This window comes from Protopterus annectens, chromosome 7.part0 (genome assembly GCF_019279795.1).
Source record: "Protopterus annectens isolate FY-2018-M chromosome 7.part0, PAN1.0, whole genome shotgun sequence".
Taxonomy (NCBI): domain Eukaryota; kingdom Metazoa; phylum Chordata; order Ceratodontiformes; family Protopteridae; genus Protopterus; species Protopterus annectens.
Genome location: NC_056739.1, coordinates 1,587,436,569 through 1,587,453,437, shown reverse-complemented (window position 1 = coordinate 1,587,453,437; position 16,869 = coordinate 1,587,436,569). Strand labels below are relative to the sequence as shown.

At 44.5% G+C, this 16,869-nt stretch overlaps 1 protein-coding gene across 2 annotated transcripts in view; it reads right to left on the bottom strand.

Annotated features, from left to right (window-relative positions):
* The window catches only part of LOC122807136 (ninjurin-1-like), a 234,157-nt gene that overhangs the window by 175,287 nt on the left and 42,001 nt on the right, over positions 1-16,869 (bottom strand). The window contains exon 3 of one of the 2 annotated variants that reach the window (XM_044078141.1): positions 11,346-11,512. In XM_044078141.1, the coding sequence (XP_043934076.1) occupies positions 11,346-11,512 (167 nt within the window). The remainder of the gene's footprint in view (positions 1-11,345; positions 11,513-16,869) is intronic. The other variant, XM_044078142.1, reaches the window with a different exon arrangement.

The following is a 16,869-nucleotide window of genomic DNA, read 5'->3' as shown; positions in this document are numbered from 1 at the left end:
TGGCATGGCACCCCGTACGATGGACAGTCTATGTGCCTATGCCAACAGTGATCACAGTGCACTTCTGCTACATTTACACACTGGTAGGGACCATGCTATTCCACACTGAGACATGGTGGTACTGGCCTTTTCACAGACGCCACAGTGGTATTCCTGTTCCATGCACACGTGCTGTATGGGCACATGTGCAGGCTGTTGCACGGTAGTTATGTTCACCTGTGTGTTGTGTGTCACTTGACAGTCATGGTGTGTCCTGCTGGTGCATGACATACCCCACAGCTAGCTACCTACACATGACTGCCAGACATTGCAGTGTGGGCCCTCACGCAGTGTGGTGGTATGTCTCTGCTGTTTGACTACATCCACATTCAATGCAGCATACCACGGTCATGCAGGCATTGACGACACAGATGTTGCTGGCATCGTGCCTGCCAATGGGGTACCTACCAACAATACACACTCTCACTCACTACAGGGTTCCAACTTGGCTGGACATTGTATTAACCCTGTGGACACATACATAGTACTGCCATGCACATGTTATGTCTGGGAACACAGTCCCAATGTCACCTCCAACCGCCGTAGTTGTTGTATCCCGCCAACCTGGCTGTTACATGTCTCTGCAGCAGCACACGTCAGTGACTGCTAGCCCATTCATGTACGCTAGCACCCTGACCACCACACTACCACATCTATCACACTACACATGGATGGTACTGCATTGCACGATGGGGCTGCATCTCTACACCCATGACTGGGCCATTCAGTATGGCACTGGGCCACATCTTGACATACATGCTTCACACACTCATTGACTACCTGCATGCCTTTCCTGGCACCCTTGTTGGGCTTCTGTGCGCCACAGCACACCACATCCCATGCTGGCCACCTGTCATATTATTGCATGGGTGGTTGGGGTGGTACAGAGGGTATCACATCAGACATGATCCGCTCTTTGCCCTTCAGCACCATTCCACTTTATGCTATTGACAGTGTACACATCCAGCATCACATCGCACTTATGTATCGGCATGTTACGCCATGTGCCTTCTGTACAGTTCACACAGTGGTGCAGGCATATCATGCTAACTACAACATTTCAGGGACGGTGGCATTGCACGCCTCAGACATGTGGCCCCTCATGCTCAGTATTTGCATACGCACACTACCTGCTGTCACACAGTACTGTACATGCCTACATATACCACTTCTACATACCTGGCAGCATTCTAGCTCATCCTACTATGTTGCTGACACCCATACAGGTGTCAGTGTGGCAGATATATCATGTAGATATCATTGCATCAGTTACATCACACATAGTGCATACACATCACCTTTGCATACTGACAGTCATGCGGTGTGTATCACATGGATACTGTCCCTATACAGGCATATCCCGCTGTACATGCTTGCTGTACACACACATGTCCCACATGGTGCTCTGGTTGCCATATTACACCATGGCGTGGTACACATGTGCAGGACCACGATTACTGGACCGTATGTCTAGCTGATACCTTGGGTGCCCTTGTACCTGTGCCATACACACATGTACACGCAGGCCGTGTTACAATAACACATGTGTGGTGTACCTTACACAATGGATACAACGTTACATGTCTCAGTATAGTCATGCTGTGCTCTCTACCCGGCTCAGACAGTTTACATATGCAAATGACAGTCATGTAACACATCTGTGCTCACCTGCATGCCACTAACACAGGGGTGTAATCTACTCTGCCATGGGCCATGTTCTCCGCAGTACTGATGCATGTAGTACTCCTACATGGCGCTTGCAGTGGGCAGGGGAGGAGCAGTCCTGCATGTGTGCACACATGCCACATTGCTCAGCCCGGCGCCTGTGTGACATCCACAGACTGGACACACACCATGCTGTGGGACATAGGTCCTGTGCACATCCCACAGGGGCACACTGTGTCACTAGTCATGTGATAGCTGCCTTGCTGGTAGGGTGACACAGACCCATGGTACCACCACAGCGGACGTACTGTATAGACATGACAGTTGACATCCAGTTCTGCCGCTCAGTGGACACTACCATGGGGGTGTCAGTACTGTGTACCTTGCACATGTGTTTACACACGGCCCTGCGGGACAGCATTGTGGCACACATTGCACCTGCTATGGAACGCTTGGACATGGTCACGTGCTGTTCCCGCCATTTCGGTACCTATTCTGCTACTACATTGTCCCATATGTGCAGGCCATACATATCTTGTGTATGTACATAACATTAGGCCATCGCCCATCATGCATGCTATGCCTGTGATACTGTCTATGATTTGTGAACATATCCATCATGACAGCTTTGCATTACACATAATTGACATAGTCGTTCCTACTGCGTGGGATACGTGCACGCCGTGCGCACATTCCGTGATGACATCGACGGTATATGCCCATGCACATGTGTGCTGTGACACTATACATAAATGTCCTATCCCCTGCTGTGGCACTTCATTGTTGGATATCCACTGCCAGCATCAGCGTGGGTGGTGGCATTGTTCTGTGTTTGCAACCCCTATGGCAGACCTGGGGTAGGGTTACCACCTGTGCCACTTTGCAAGGGACAGTCCCTCCTTGGGCAGTTGTGTCCTGACAAAATATATCACAAATGGCAAATGTCCTGAGATTGTAGGACATCACTATATCCCATTCTTATGTAAGAGTTGCATAACATACTTATTTATGTATGTACATTCCTAACTGTTACAAGACACACAATAAGCAACTTAACTGCTACAAGACTACACTTTTCTTTATGCAAAAGAGTAGAGTTCTAACCTTTGTACTGACCATGGGTATGTGTCCACCTGTAACATCTGATGTGTGTCCCGACGATTTCCCACTTTGGCCTTTTGAAAAGGTGGCAAGCCGAACCTGGGGTTATCCCGGGTGTGTACATGTTGTCCCACTGCTGTGCACACGGTGTCCACAGTCGCTGGTATGCTGCGCTTTAGCATTACATATCCAACCTTCGCCTCTCTGCCTGATGGACAGGTATCTTTACCTACACACACCGCTCACATACTGTACAGATTCGCCATACGTATCGCGGCTACACACCAGTACATGTCGTGGGTTCGACATACCTTTCCGCCTTTTGTTCTGAGTTCGCCTCTATTCCCTTGTTTCTTGTTTCTCTTTCTATTTGTATTAGTTCGGTATGAACATACGGTTTGAATATCCAGGAGTCTTCCTTATATTCGCCGTCACCTGAGGCATGTGGGTTAATCAGGCCAATAGCTGTTCCTCGGTGTGTACTTATGCGCATATCAGCGGTGATCCCCTTCCTTTCGCTCACGCTGGCCGGCACTGGGCCATGGTTCTTTCCTCGTGGCCGCTGGTTATTTGCAATACCTTCGTGAGGATGGTATGTATTGTATCATGTTTGTGTGACTGCATCCGCTATGTGTGGTGTCGGGTACATTTCGCTGTGGTGTTAGCCGTGGATTGTGTGTGTTGGGTATGGTATTGTGTTCGACATGTGGGTCCCGTGTCCTGGCGGCGTCTGTCGATGGCGCTGTGCATTCAGATGTGTTACATGGCTGTTATTTTCCTGTACATAGCGAATGCATGGATGCATCAGCCGCTGCTAGTGTTTCCCAGGAGCTTGTTGTGGGTATGCCGCTGTCATTCACTGCCTGTATGTGTTTGCTACGGTTTTAGCTGTTATCCCTTTGATATGTGCAATGGGGTATATCTGCGGATGTGGGTGACGGTACGGGTGTGAGTCTTGCATTTATACATACCAGATATGCTTGTGTGTGTGCTCCATCCCTGCTTGGGGAGCTGCGGGTTACCTGTCTGTTGTTCCGGGAATGTTTGTTTTGTTGATGTCGCCTGCTGTCGGTAGCGCCTGCATGTGTGCTTCCTGCACGTATTCCTCCTTCACATCGGTTATATATCTGCGGATGTTCGTCCGTGTCTACTATCCATTGGCATTTTGTCGCTGATAGTTACGGTGAATGTGGTCCTATACTTGGGCGGCCTGTATGCTACCGTAGCCTCCTATTCGTGTGCCGCTTGCTTACGCCACGGTCGTGGAACACACCGCGGTATTTACCGGACCGTAAGTGTTCACGATCGTGCCGGATAGCACATTCGTATTTTCGCCGCACATGCCTGATGCTGTGTAACGCTGCCGACGGACCGTGTGGAGTCTACCTTATGGCCGCCATACCTACGGTCATGGTTTGTACATGCGTCCTTTGCATCTCCTGTTTGCTATGGCCCTGTGGTACACTTTGGGACATTTCCGCTTTGCATCATTTTATGTCGCCACGAGCATAGCCACTGAGGAGATGTCAGTACTACTTTGTGGGTACTGCTGTACATACGCCTATGGTTCCTGTACTGTATGCCTACGCCTGTTATTACACTCCGCCTGTGACATGTCATCTACATACACAGTTTACACTGGCACACACATTACACACACACAGCGGAACACACGACAACCTCACCTCACACATACACATATTGCCGCCATGGCTGTCAACCTTCTATTTCCAGAGTGAGGAACACACACAGTAGTAATGTGAAACAAATGGGCATAATGTGGAACACATAGTAATGGCATAGTGACAACTTCAGCTAAGTAGGTCATAGGTTGATTATAATATGCTGATTTACTTACAGTGAAGAACCTTTACTGACTTACTATGAGTACATTCTATTTACCAGGATGTCATTTATATACATTCCTAACAATGGATGTTTGAGAGACATTTTCAATGTGGAACTTGGAGGAACTGCGAGGAACATGAACTGTTTTACACCCCAAATGAGGTAATGCTCCTCATAATGTCGCATACACTTCACTGGTATGCTTTCCGCCGCACCGACGGTTGAACACAATACCTACGCTATCGCATCGCCGGTGGCGGCGTATCTCCGCACTCATATCCTATGGATATGACACGACATATGTAGGGTTGCCACCTTTTCCAATGGCCAAAGTGGGAAATTTTTGTAGAAACGCCAGATTTTGCATGCCAACACATACCCACGGCCAGTACAAAGGACAGCGATTCACTTTTTGACAGAATACAAACCTGTAGCATTACAGTTGCTTATTCTGTTTATTATCATATTTAGATGTTTCTTCTACAAAATAACTGTTTTATGCAACTAATAAAGTAATTATGGGAAATGGTTTTGTCCTACAATCTCAGGACATTTGCCATTTTGTCAATGTTTTTGCAGGACACAACTGCCCAAAGGGGGACTGTCCCTCACAACGTGGGACAGGTGGTAACCCTACACATATCCCGTTACTGTACCGTGGACTGGTGACCATCCCGACACGCGGATATGTATTGATGCAGGTTAACATTTCCATGGCTGGCGTTACCTGCCCTGCCCACCCTCCAGGATGATCGGGTTGTCGGTCACTATGTTTACTATGTGGTGATTTCGGGACTTACTTATCTGTGAACTTGCATCCCTGGGTACCATATTACCCTGTTCTACTTTATATCGGTGTATGCATATATTTCTACATGTGTACTGATATGTATTTCCGTGATCTGTGTATGCACATGCGCACATGTGTGGTCGACTTGCGGCGATAGTGGCAGCATATGGCTACGCCGTGTGCTGTAGAACCGGGCGCGCGTTGAGGTGTTGGCGCTCCATGCTCTGCTGGCTATTGGGTGTGCAGTGTTTGGGCGGTGCCTTTGGTGACGTCACACATACGTCCGCACATACGGTACACATTACGGGCGGACATGTTTGTGTGGCGTCCATTTTACTGTGTGTGCAGGTCAGGAGGTGTCAGTCCATGGGGCCTACACTGTCAAAGTATGTGCTATGCGTTTCCTCTTTGCCAGGGCGTAGGCATATTGGGTACGCCTCTGTCTACCTACTGGGGCTGGCTCAGTGTGTCCATGGCGCTGAACGCCCTGTGCCTGTGCTTGCCCTGGCAGTTGTGGCGGGCTTGGTGGCCCTCCGCATTATGTCCCTGCAGCAGCTGTTTCCGCAGAATCATATTGTGTAGCATACAACATACTATGAATATGTGGGCACTTGTGCCTGGAGAGTACTGCAAGGCTCCACCGGATGTATCCAAGCACCGGAACCGTGATTTCAACATCCCAACACACGCTCTATGATTATTCTCGATTGTGCGTGTGCCTCATTATGGCGTTCTTGCATGTGTGTGTGTGCATTTCTGATGGGTGTCATCAACCACGGCTCCAGTGCGTAGCCAGCATCCCCCACAAGGTGACCTTGTGTGATGTCCCCACTGGCCAATACCTGATACAGCTGTGAGGCATGCCAGATATGGGAGTCGTGGTAGCTTCCAGGGCTGCCAGCACACACATCCATGATAATGCCCTGCGCATTGCACACGACCTGGCAATTGATGGAGGGGTATCCCTTGCGGTTTATGTAGCGGCTACCCTGCTCCCCAGGTGGTGACTTGATTTCTATGTGCGTAGAGACTATCGGACCGAGGACCACCGGGTATTGTGCCACAGGGTGGAAGCGGCGATATTGCTAGCCAACTCCTCCTGAGATGTGGGGAACTTTATGTGCTCATGGGCATGTGGAACATGGCATCCAGGAACTGGTGTAGTACCCTGGATGCTGATGCCTGTGAGATGCCCATTATGTCCCCGTGGGCCTTTGAAAGGTACCTGTAGCCAGTATTCGCAAGCTCACACATACCTTTGTGTCCACTGGGATGGGCTCCTCTGTTGTCTCTTGTTCTCAGGCGCGCCGCACAGCTCCACTATTTGCTGTAACGTGTCCCTGTCCACCCTGTAGCGCTCTACTATCTCCAGGTCTCGCAGCCCCTGGTAGGTCACCCTTGGTCTGAACACTCTCCTTCTCCTGTGAGGCCTACGGTAGTTGTCGGCACCACCCTCCGCAACTCCGCCTGTCTCTGCCACATACCTATGCATCACGCCACGGCGGCACCCAGCATATACATGTTAAAAGTTCCCCGTCTGTTTACACCCTACCGTGCGGCGCTTGGGAAATCGCGCTCTGTGTTGTGCGCATTCACATTTATTACTGTTGTGCTGTATACCCGTGATGTCATTGGGTGTGTCTGTGCGGCCGTATCCATGGATTATTTCCGTGGTTTTACGGTTGCAACTGCAACGGTACTGCCTGTAGTGTTACATTACAGTTGCCTGCATTGCCTTCGCCTTGCATCTTACATTACTGCATCCTGCAGGCACATGGCATATGATGCATTTTATCTGCAGCCGCAGTTATGCTACCTCTGTACTTGGCTGTGCTATTTCGGTTCTTTGCTCTTTGCATTTCTACTACATCCCCTACTATCTTTGCACTCATATGCCTCCCCTTTCCCGTTATGCAGGAGTCTGCATGCAGAGTTATCAGCTGCCGGCGCTTGCCCTTCCTGCATTGATTGGTGTTAATTGCTCATTACGGATCCATTTACACTGCTTCCGCATTTCCTCGTATTCTCCGCATTACCTTCCTATATCCGTGGTTGTTGACGGTGAGGCCGCCACATGACTGGTTTAGGGAACGAGTCATACTCGTGCACATGCATTTGTACGCCCATTATGTACTCTCAGCACATCTATTTCCTAACACGCCAGTCCTGATGCTGTGATGTGCATTGTACAGCCCAGATTTGCTGACATCCAATATCCTTCCTCCTACAGTGGCACATCCCTCTGTGGTTGACATGTATCTCGTGTAGGCCACTCCTCGGTGTAGTACCGCTACGCCGCTTGCTCCATCCTTACGCCGGCGCCGCTTTTGCGATTCACTATTATCTGCCTCATTTGCATGGAATTGACTACTAATACATGGTTACGGCGCCGGACACCGCCACCACTCCTTGACAACCATTGCGCTGGGGTTGCAGCTTTACATACATACTATGGTGTGTGGTGGCTGTGCAGCTGATTTGTGTTCTACTGCTCTTTTAGGACATTGTCATATTATTTCATTGCTTTGCAACTTCTGTGCACATATCCCGAAGATCTGCTGTTCTTTCTACGTACGTGTCATTTATGTCATTTTCTACATTTTGTGCATATTTTCTTTGGACATTCTCGGTGCCTTTCCACATTGGCATATTGCACCTATATGATACCTGACTTTGACAGCCTTCCGCTACTCCTCCGGTATGTTTGGGTAAATGTAAACCGCTTTTTGGTTTACATTGCCGTGCCCTTACGCTACGCCTGCGCCACTTCGTGGATCGCTATTTGCCCTCATTTGCATGGTGCAATACCGCACACAGTGTGTTTTGCATACCTACGCTGGGGGGCGGAGACGGTCCGGCGCACGCCGGTAGTGCACGTGGGATTCATTCATACCTGAATCGCTAAGCAGCCATATTTGGCATTATAACGCCGACGCTATGCTGGCGCCTGGCGCAAGGTTCATGAATCCCGGGGAAGGAATATGCTCAGAAAAGGAACTGTCAGAAAAACAGTATAGATATGACAGAACTCATGATTTTTCTCTTTCTCTCTATTTGTTTATTTCTCAGTGTTTACTAGGATACACTGACTGAGCTGAATCAGCCCCTTTTCAGCACAGGCCCATGGAGAAAAGCTCCACATTAAACAAACAAGAATGGTATTTAAACAAAGTGTATTTTTAACAAGAGGTACAAATGACACAGGCTGAGATTCAGACAAGATTTCACTACAGGTATAAACTGCTGCAGCCTAAACTGTCAGTGTAAACGACCATGGGAAATGTGATTCAGAAACATGATTAGCTGCTATGAGAAAGACCTCATTTTCATCTAATTTGCATGTCTTTCATTTTGATGTAATTGCTAAACTGCAATTTTTAGTGAAAATTACCACTGGCAGTTCATGTATAATGTTGGAATAAATGGCCCATTAATTTACTCTCCCACAAACATGCAGACAATCATACACACACACACATACACACACACACACACACACACACACACACACACACACACACACACACACACACACACACACACACACACACACACAAAAATTCACCCAACACAGAGACATTCACCATACATGGGGCACAAGCTCTCAGTTGACTGCAAGTGTGGAAACACCTATTTACACCCATACACACCATTTCCCTGATTTTGCCTCTTATATTTGCCCTGTCCCTCATAAAATAAATCATGGAAGTTACAGTCTGACAATGTCAGAGATCTGAGTTTCATTCTTATTATTGTTTAGAAAATGCATTGTGCTACAAAACCCTTTTTAAGTGAATTACTGTAATATTAAAAAATAAATGTCCCTGATTTTGAGTCTTTGGTTCTTCATTATTTTTGGCTGATACTCCCCACAATCACTCCCCACCCCCAAAACACACATACAAACTCTCTCTCTCTCACCCAAGACCACTTATACCCATGCCGGATCATCATACCTCTCACCCTCTTAGAGCAAGAAATCTGGACAATGCCATAAATAATGAGGGGACAAAGGCACAAAGAGACAGTTTTTAAACATTGCTATTACAAACTTCAAAAAGTGATATAATAACAGATTTTACATTAGCATGAACTTTCTAAAGGGTAGGAGGTGTGAAACTCAAATGCCTGTCATTATTTCCTGACTTCAATCCTCATTGATTTGCAAATGAGTTGCTAGTAAAAACAAACATTTTATGAGGAAGAGGCCAAAAATTTACTTTCGGCTTTTCCCTGTTAGGGGTCGCCACAGTAGAACTCCGGTCCACTAATGATTAGCGGTAGATTTTTACGGTGCTGATTTGCCAGCCCAACACCCAACCTCCAAAGAAGGCACACCCATTCACGCATGCACCTACCTGCATGTCTTCAACATCACTCGACCACAGGGAGGACATGCAGACTCCACACAGAAGGCTCCCCAGCCGAGAATCGAACGGGAGAACATCTTGCTGTGAGGCGACAATGCTAACCGCCGCACCACCGCAGCTTAAGAAGAGGCCAAAAATATGAGGCGAAAGAAGAGGCCAAAAATATGAGGTGAAAATCTGGAATTCTGCGAAAATCTGGACAGTTGAGAGGTATGCACACATGCAGCCACACACACTCACACCCCAACTACATCTTCGATAAACTCCCTGCTACATACCTGTAACTTGGTCTCTCCACTGGAAATAATAGAGGAACATGGCATGGAAAAATAAGAGATTAAGGGAAAATTATTACAAATCATGAAACAATTATGGCAAAAGTACACCCATTACAGCAATAAAATAAGCATGAAGGTAAGACCTACTACTATACATAAATGGACATACCTAAATGATTTTGTTAATGTATTTTTGTTACAGAAACAATGTGATAACATTTTCAGATATGATGTGATGTTTCATGTAACAGTCTGCCTGTTACTAGAAGCACTGCAGACTGCCACATAAAATTATTTCAGACATTTTGAGAAATACATTGAAATATGCAGCCATATCTATAGCTGAAACTATGCTATGATTAGATATCAAGAAACAAAAATTTGAAAATTATCTGCTATAATAAAACATAATTTTTGACTTTTTTGGCATTTTTATAGTTTAAAAATTATTCCTGTCAAAAGTGCAAAAAACATAAATGTATCCTCAGAAACGCAAGAGTAAATGTGCAAAAAGGGACTGTATATACTAAGTCTAAGGTTGTGATAGCTTGTGGTATTCCCTTTACTCCAAAGTTCAGTGGTCATGGTGGCAGGGATATGGGAGTGCATACAATGAATTGAGATTCACTGTGATTCTTTGTAATGTGTAAGTTATAGATGTAGGAGTCTTAGTCGCAAGTCTCATACTTTCAATAAAAGACTTGAAAATAGCCTTCACTTATGCACCAACTATTTTGCTCGCCCCAACTCAAACACAACACAGTGTTCTGTTTTCTGATAAGCAGACCTGTCCACATGTTTTATGTAGTTTTCTAATAGTGCATTGTAGTCATTCATACATTGCAGGAAAAGTTCCTTGAAACAAAAACATGAAATCTGTTCTACTAACCAATTTTATTTTCTTAGTTGTTTTTGTTCCTCCAGCAGCACTGCATTACAGTCTTTCTTTTAGGGCATCAGTTAATGCAAAAGCAGCCAGCTGCATTCATAATGGTTCACTGCATAGGTAATTGTGTTAGCATACTGTTTGTACCTTAATTACTGTCACCGTAGAAGAAAGGGAAGCAGTGCAGCTGGTGGCACTTCATTCTATTTTGAATCTGTGCTTAAATTCAAGTATCCAGCATGGAGCACAATAGACTCTCCACCACGTATTCAACCTTAAACATCAAATCTCCATCTTTAATTTCTTCTTACAAAACAGCAGTAAACATCATATAAAATTAACAGTCATATAAGCAGGACAAACCTTACCACTGTGATACCTACAACTGAAGAAAGATCTTTTGTGGGTATTAGTTGGACTCCCAATGCTGTTATGAATATGTTTATTATCAAAATCATAAGCACAAAGCCTGTGGTGATGTCATTGAGTAAATTCAGGTTGGACTGCTTAGCTGCATCATTAACATTGGTTTTCACTGTCAAAAGAAAAAAAAAACACACAGACAAACAACATTTTGTCAGTGAGAAGAAAAAGACCATAAATGTGAACATGCAGGTGAAGTATAATAATAGAATGACTTCTCCAAAAGACACAGCTCAAAGTACTTACAAAGGGGCTTTAACCATGCCTCATCAAGTTATAACTCTATGAGGAACTAATTCACTTAATACAGTTGGTCAGAAACTGAATGCAATAAAAACATTAAATGCAAGTGTTTTTTGGCCCCCTGGTCTACTTGTGAAGGGCAGGTTCCACAGCTCCCAAAATTTGTACATACAAAATCCATGGTAAAATTTTCAAAACAAAAGGAGTCACTGCCAATACGCACTCAAAAACCTCATCAGCACTGATTTCATGTAGTATTAAATGCACTCTCTCTTGTACTTAAAAGTGGATGGATAAAAAGAGAGATCATGCTCCTTTATGAAGTCAGCCATGTGGTGCAAGCCACTAATATGTTATTGCTGAATGTTCAGAGGCTTACTCAAGTTCTGAGCTCCATCAGCAAAGATAGTGAGGGAGTCCCAACAGAGTGACCAGCTGATAGAAGAGCATTAAAGAATAATTATGGGTCGTGGGGGAGGGGTCTATATTGCAACCACAAAAAGTTCAGCGAATGGCTTTTAGATCGAAAATGCCATTCATCTAGCTCGCTCATGTGGGGGGCTGTGCCCCCCACCCCCCCCATTAATTATATATACCAACTCCGAGACTTCACTACAGTGAGGAAAGGGCAAATTTTTCAATCTTCACTGTACCGAGATCTCATTGTAACAGTTCGCTGAACAGCATTTTCGATGTAAAATGACGTTCGCTGAACTGACTCTTTGAACATTTTATTTATTATGATTATTATTTTACATTTATTAACCGGGGGTGTCTGACTGAGCCGAAAAGGCCCTTTTTCAGCAGAGGCCCGGAGACAAAAGCTCCACAAAGAAATATTACAGACACATTTAGTTATTTAGACATGATCAGTATACACACAAATTACAAGAGACATGTGTTTACAGTGGTATGCGGCACATAAACAGTTACAGTGGAGAGAACAAACAAAAAATATTAATTTTAAAAATAAAGGTAATTAATAGATTTGTGGTGTACAGCTGAAATTTGGAACATAGGCAGAATACATACATAGTACACAGGTACAATACATACATTGTAGATTAGCCAGTATTTATGAGTAAGATTGCAAACTATTATCAAGTGCTCTAGATTTAGTATGTATATGTTATCCGCCTTCACTAGTCTGGGGAGCAATCATGGCACTGCCAACTTTGCTTGAGATGTTGCCTGATGAGGTCTTTAAAGGAGGCTTTGGATGATGTGTTTTGAATGCTAGTAGGGACAGAGTTCCATTTTTTTGCCACTGAACTACTATATAGTGCATCTCCAAAGCTATTGTAGCTGTTGGTGACTTCTAGTAGTAGTTTGCTTGATGATCTAAGAGGCCTTTTGGCAGAGTGATGTTGTACTAGGTTTTTGAGGGCAGGACACTTATTGGGGAAGTAATAGATAGAATGACAGAGGCAGAGCTGATTGTAGGTTAGGAGTTTGGGCAGTTCAAGCCAGTGGAGCTGTCTCAAAGCAGTACACTGATAAGTTCTATATGAGGAATTTGCAGCAAAGCGGGCAATTCTGTTATAGCAGGCTTCCATTTTGCTTAGTTCAGTTTTGTTGAGATTAATCAGAATGGGAGATGCATAGAGTAGGGTGGATAGAAGTTGGGAGCGAGCAATGGCTGATCTTGTGTTGTTGGTAAGAAATGGTTTGATACGGTAGAGTGACCCCAGTTTGGCATGTACTTTTTTAATAGTTAAGTTGAGATGACTATCATATTTTAGGTAGGAGTCTATGGTTATTCCCAATAGCTTAGCCTGTGCCACTGGAGCAGTTGGAGTAGCATTTGTGGAGTAGATAGTGAATTGACTGTTAGTGTTTTTGTCAGAACTGGTTATAATCATAAGCTGAGTTTTCTTTGGATTGAGGATAAGTTGGGCTTTGGTAAGGTAGTTTTCAATGTCAGAGAATGCTAGTTGAGTTGTTTGCAGGAGGGTGGGAATGTTTTGTGCAGCACAGATTAAGGTAGTGTCATCTGCATACTGAATTATAGATGCATGCTGTGTGGAGGTATGGAGGTCATTTGTGAAGACTGTGAATAGTAGTGGTCCTAAGATAGAACCCTCTGGGACTCCTATAGTTATGTGCAGCTGAGGAGAGAGAGAATTTTCCCATTTCACAGCTTGGTACCTGTCAGTTAAGTAGCTTTGGAACCAGGCAAGAGTGGAATTTGATAGGTGATATTGGTTTAGTTTGTTTAGCAGGATTTGGTATGAGACTATGTCAAATGCTTTGGACATATCCAAAAAAAGAGTTGACATTTGTAGGCCTTCATTTTTGAGACGGTTTACTGTGTCTGTGAAGCAGAGGAGGGCTGTAGTGGTACTATGGGCAGGTCTGAAACCATGCTGAGTAGGTGACAGGATGTTGCTGTCTAGGAGATAGTTTAGCATCTGGGTATGGATGCATTTTTCTAGGATTTTTGCCGGGGGGGGGAGTAAAGCAATGGATCTGTAGTTATTAAGTTCAGTGGAGGTCCCACCTTTATGTATGGGTGTAACATAGGATATTTTCCAGAGTTTGGGCACATAGTTTTCAACAATTGATCTGTTTAAGAGAGTGGAGACTGGGATAGCAATAGCATCTGCTGTGAGTTTCAAGAAATAGCTGGGGAATAGATCAGCTGCTGTTGATGAGGTTTTTAGTTTGGAGAGCATGCTTTTGATTGAAGTGGTAGAACCTATTTTGAGTTTAAAGCTTGTATTGGTGTTATTTGTGTTGGGGGGGATAGTGAGGAAGGAACTGTCTTGTGATACTAAGGAAAGAATTGAGTTCACAAAGTGGGAGTTGAATTGTGTTTCAATGGGAACTTTAGTGTCAGGGGTGGTTGGTTTGGGGGTAGCCTTTTGAGTGGATTTTAGTAGCTGGTTTACATTTTTCCAAACTTTTTGCGGGTTGTGTTGGTATTTAGTTTGTAATGTTGTGTAGTAGGATTTTTTTGTCCAGCCTGATGCATTTTTTTGCACGTTTGCGCAGTTCTTGGTACTTAGTTAAGCTTTGTGTTTCGTTGTTTTTTTTTATACTAAAGCCAGGCAGTGTCTCTGGACTTGAGGATTTGTTTGGTTACTTTACTGAGCCAGGGGTTTGTAGAGGTTCTAACCTTGATTTTGCGCAATGGAGCAACAGTGTCTAGGTGATGTAAAAATGTTTTGTTGAAATATGCTACAGCCTGGTCAAGTGGGAGGGTTTTTAGGGGGGGGGTTCAGTCACAGTTACAGAGTAAAGTGTTGAGGACCTCAGGAGAGAATTTTTTTGAGTTTCTAGTGGATATATAGTTAGTGGTTTTGCATATGCTTGTTCTACTATGTATAAAGTATATTATGTTGTGGTCACTTAAGGTGTCTGGGAGACTGCCTGTGTGAGGGTACAATGTGGGGTTGTTAGTTAGGTCCCAGTCAAGGATGGATTCCCTTTTAGAATTTTTATCACATCTAGTTGGAATTTGGACTAGCTGCTGGTAGCCATGGAGATTTATTAGATTACTTGGTGGTTCTGATATACAGGTGAACCAATCTAGGTTGAAGTCCCCCAGAATAAGGGTTTCTTGTGAGTATGTAGAAGAACACCAGGATAAGAAGTCTTCAAGGCTAGCAGGTGTATTACCAGGTGGAATATAGATCACAATTGTGGTGATGACCTTTTTAGGGTGAAGTTGAAGTTGTGAGATAAGTATGTCCCAATTATTGGTGGAGGGGTAGGAGTTTGGTAATTGACGTACAATTAAGCTGAACTTGTACAGTAAGGCAGTTCCACCCCCTTTACGAAGTGGTCTGTCTTGTCTAATGATATTGTAGCCAGTAGGGAGAACTTCCGAGTTAGCTATGCTTTTATTTAGCCAGGTTTCTGTTAAAGCAACTATGTCTGGGAAGTAGTGTGTTATTGTGGCCTGGAATTCAGGTATTTTATTTTTGATACTTCTAATTTTAATATTTAGCACTAAAAGATGGTTGGTTTTGCTGTTGTTGTTGAATTACCCAGGGATGAAGAAAGTGGGGGTGTTATGTTCTGACAATTGTGTTGGAGCAGTTTGTGTTGGACAGGATGGATTTGGGCCTGGGTCGGGGTGGATATCCCCACTTATGGTGAGCCTGGAGTTAAAATGGTTATACAGATGTTGGAGTTTGGTGAGGAGTGTGAGAAAGTATTGTGTTTTTTTGGCGTAGGAATGAGAGCATATGTGTTTAGTTCTGAATTGGTCCGTTATGTAGTTCTTGAATAACTGTGGGCAGATATTATTACAATGTGTGGTGTATGTATACGAGAGTGCATAATGTAGTGTTGTGCTACTAAGTTTAGGGATATTGCTAGAGTGATAACTTGTGGTGTTGTAAAGAATTATGAGAAGACAGACTAGACTTAGTTGTGTAATAGTCACGGTTATAAAGTTTAAGTTGTTTCTAGATGGGGGGGTCTGAATAGGAATTATGGGGAAGTAGTGTGGGTGATGTAAAAATGCCTAGTGGGAATGAGAGTGATTGGAAGTATTTTGTGTGGAGCAAGTTGGTGTGGTATAATGTGATATGACTTGAGGAGCTGTGATTGGTGGAGATAATGTGAGGGTGAGCTGTGAGTGTGGCTGTGATTACTATAAATGTAGAGGTAGTGGGGACAGGAGGGAATAGGGTGCAGGGCAGGGGAGAGAGCCCGAGCATTAGCAAGGACGAACGGAGCGGGGCAGAGCCAACCAAGACAAGAGAAAAAAGTAAGTATTACTTTACAAATCTGAACACTTTAAACAAATTCCTGAGGTCTAATGGCTTACCGGCAAGCAGAATGTAATTGCTGAAGAGCACTTGTGTAATGGTGGGAGACTAGAAATTTAAAGATGGCTCCATGCTCAGCAGGATTCTAATATAGACTTTGTATTGGAGGAGGGAGCTAGCACAAGGGGTGTAAACCAGGTGGAATGCAAAGAAACCAGAGAGGCAATCAGTGGAAATCAGTGAAGGCCTCAGAGGGGGTAAGTAATAATTCAAACTACCTGTAAAGTGAAGGAGAGAAGAGACAGCAAAGTTTATTAAGTTGAGAGTGTGTCTTCACATTGACTTGCTGATTAGTAACCAGTTTGTGCATAGATTAGAGTAGGGAGATACATTAGCAATGAAGGGGAATTTATAGAGATGAAAATAAACAGGTGGGCCTCCAAGTGATACAAACTAAGGCAGAAAGCACTGAGAGGGCTGCTGGATGGTTAATGTAGTCACAGGG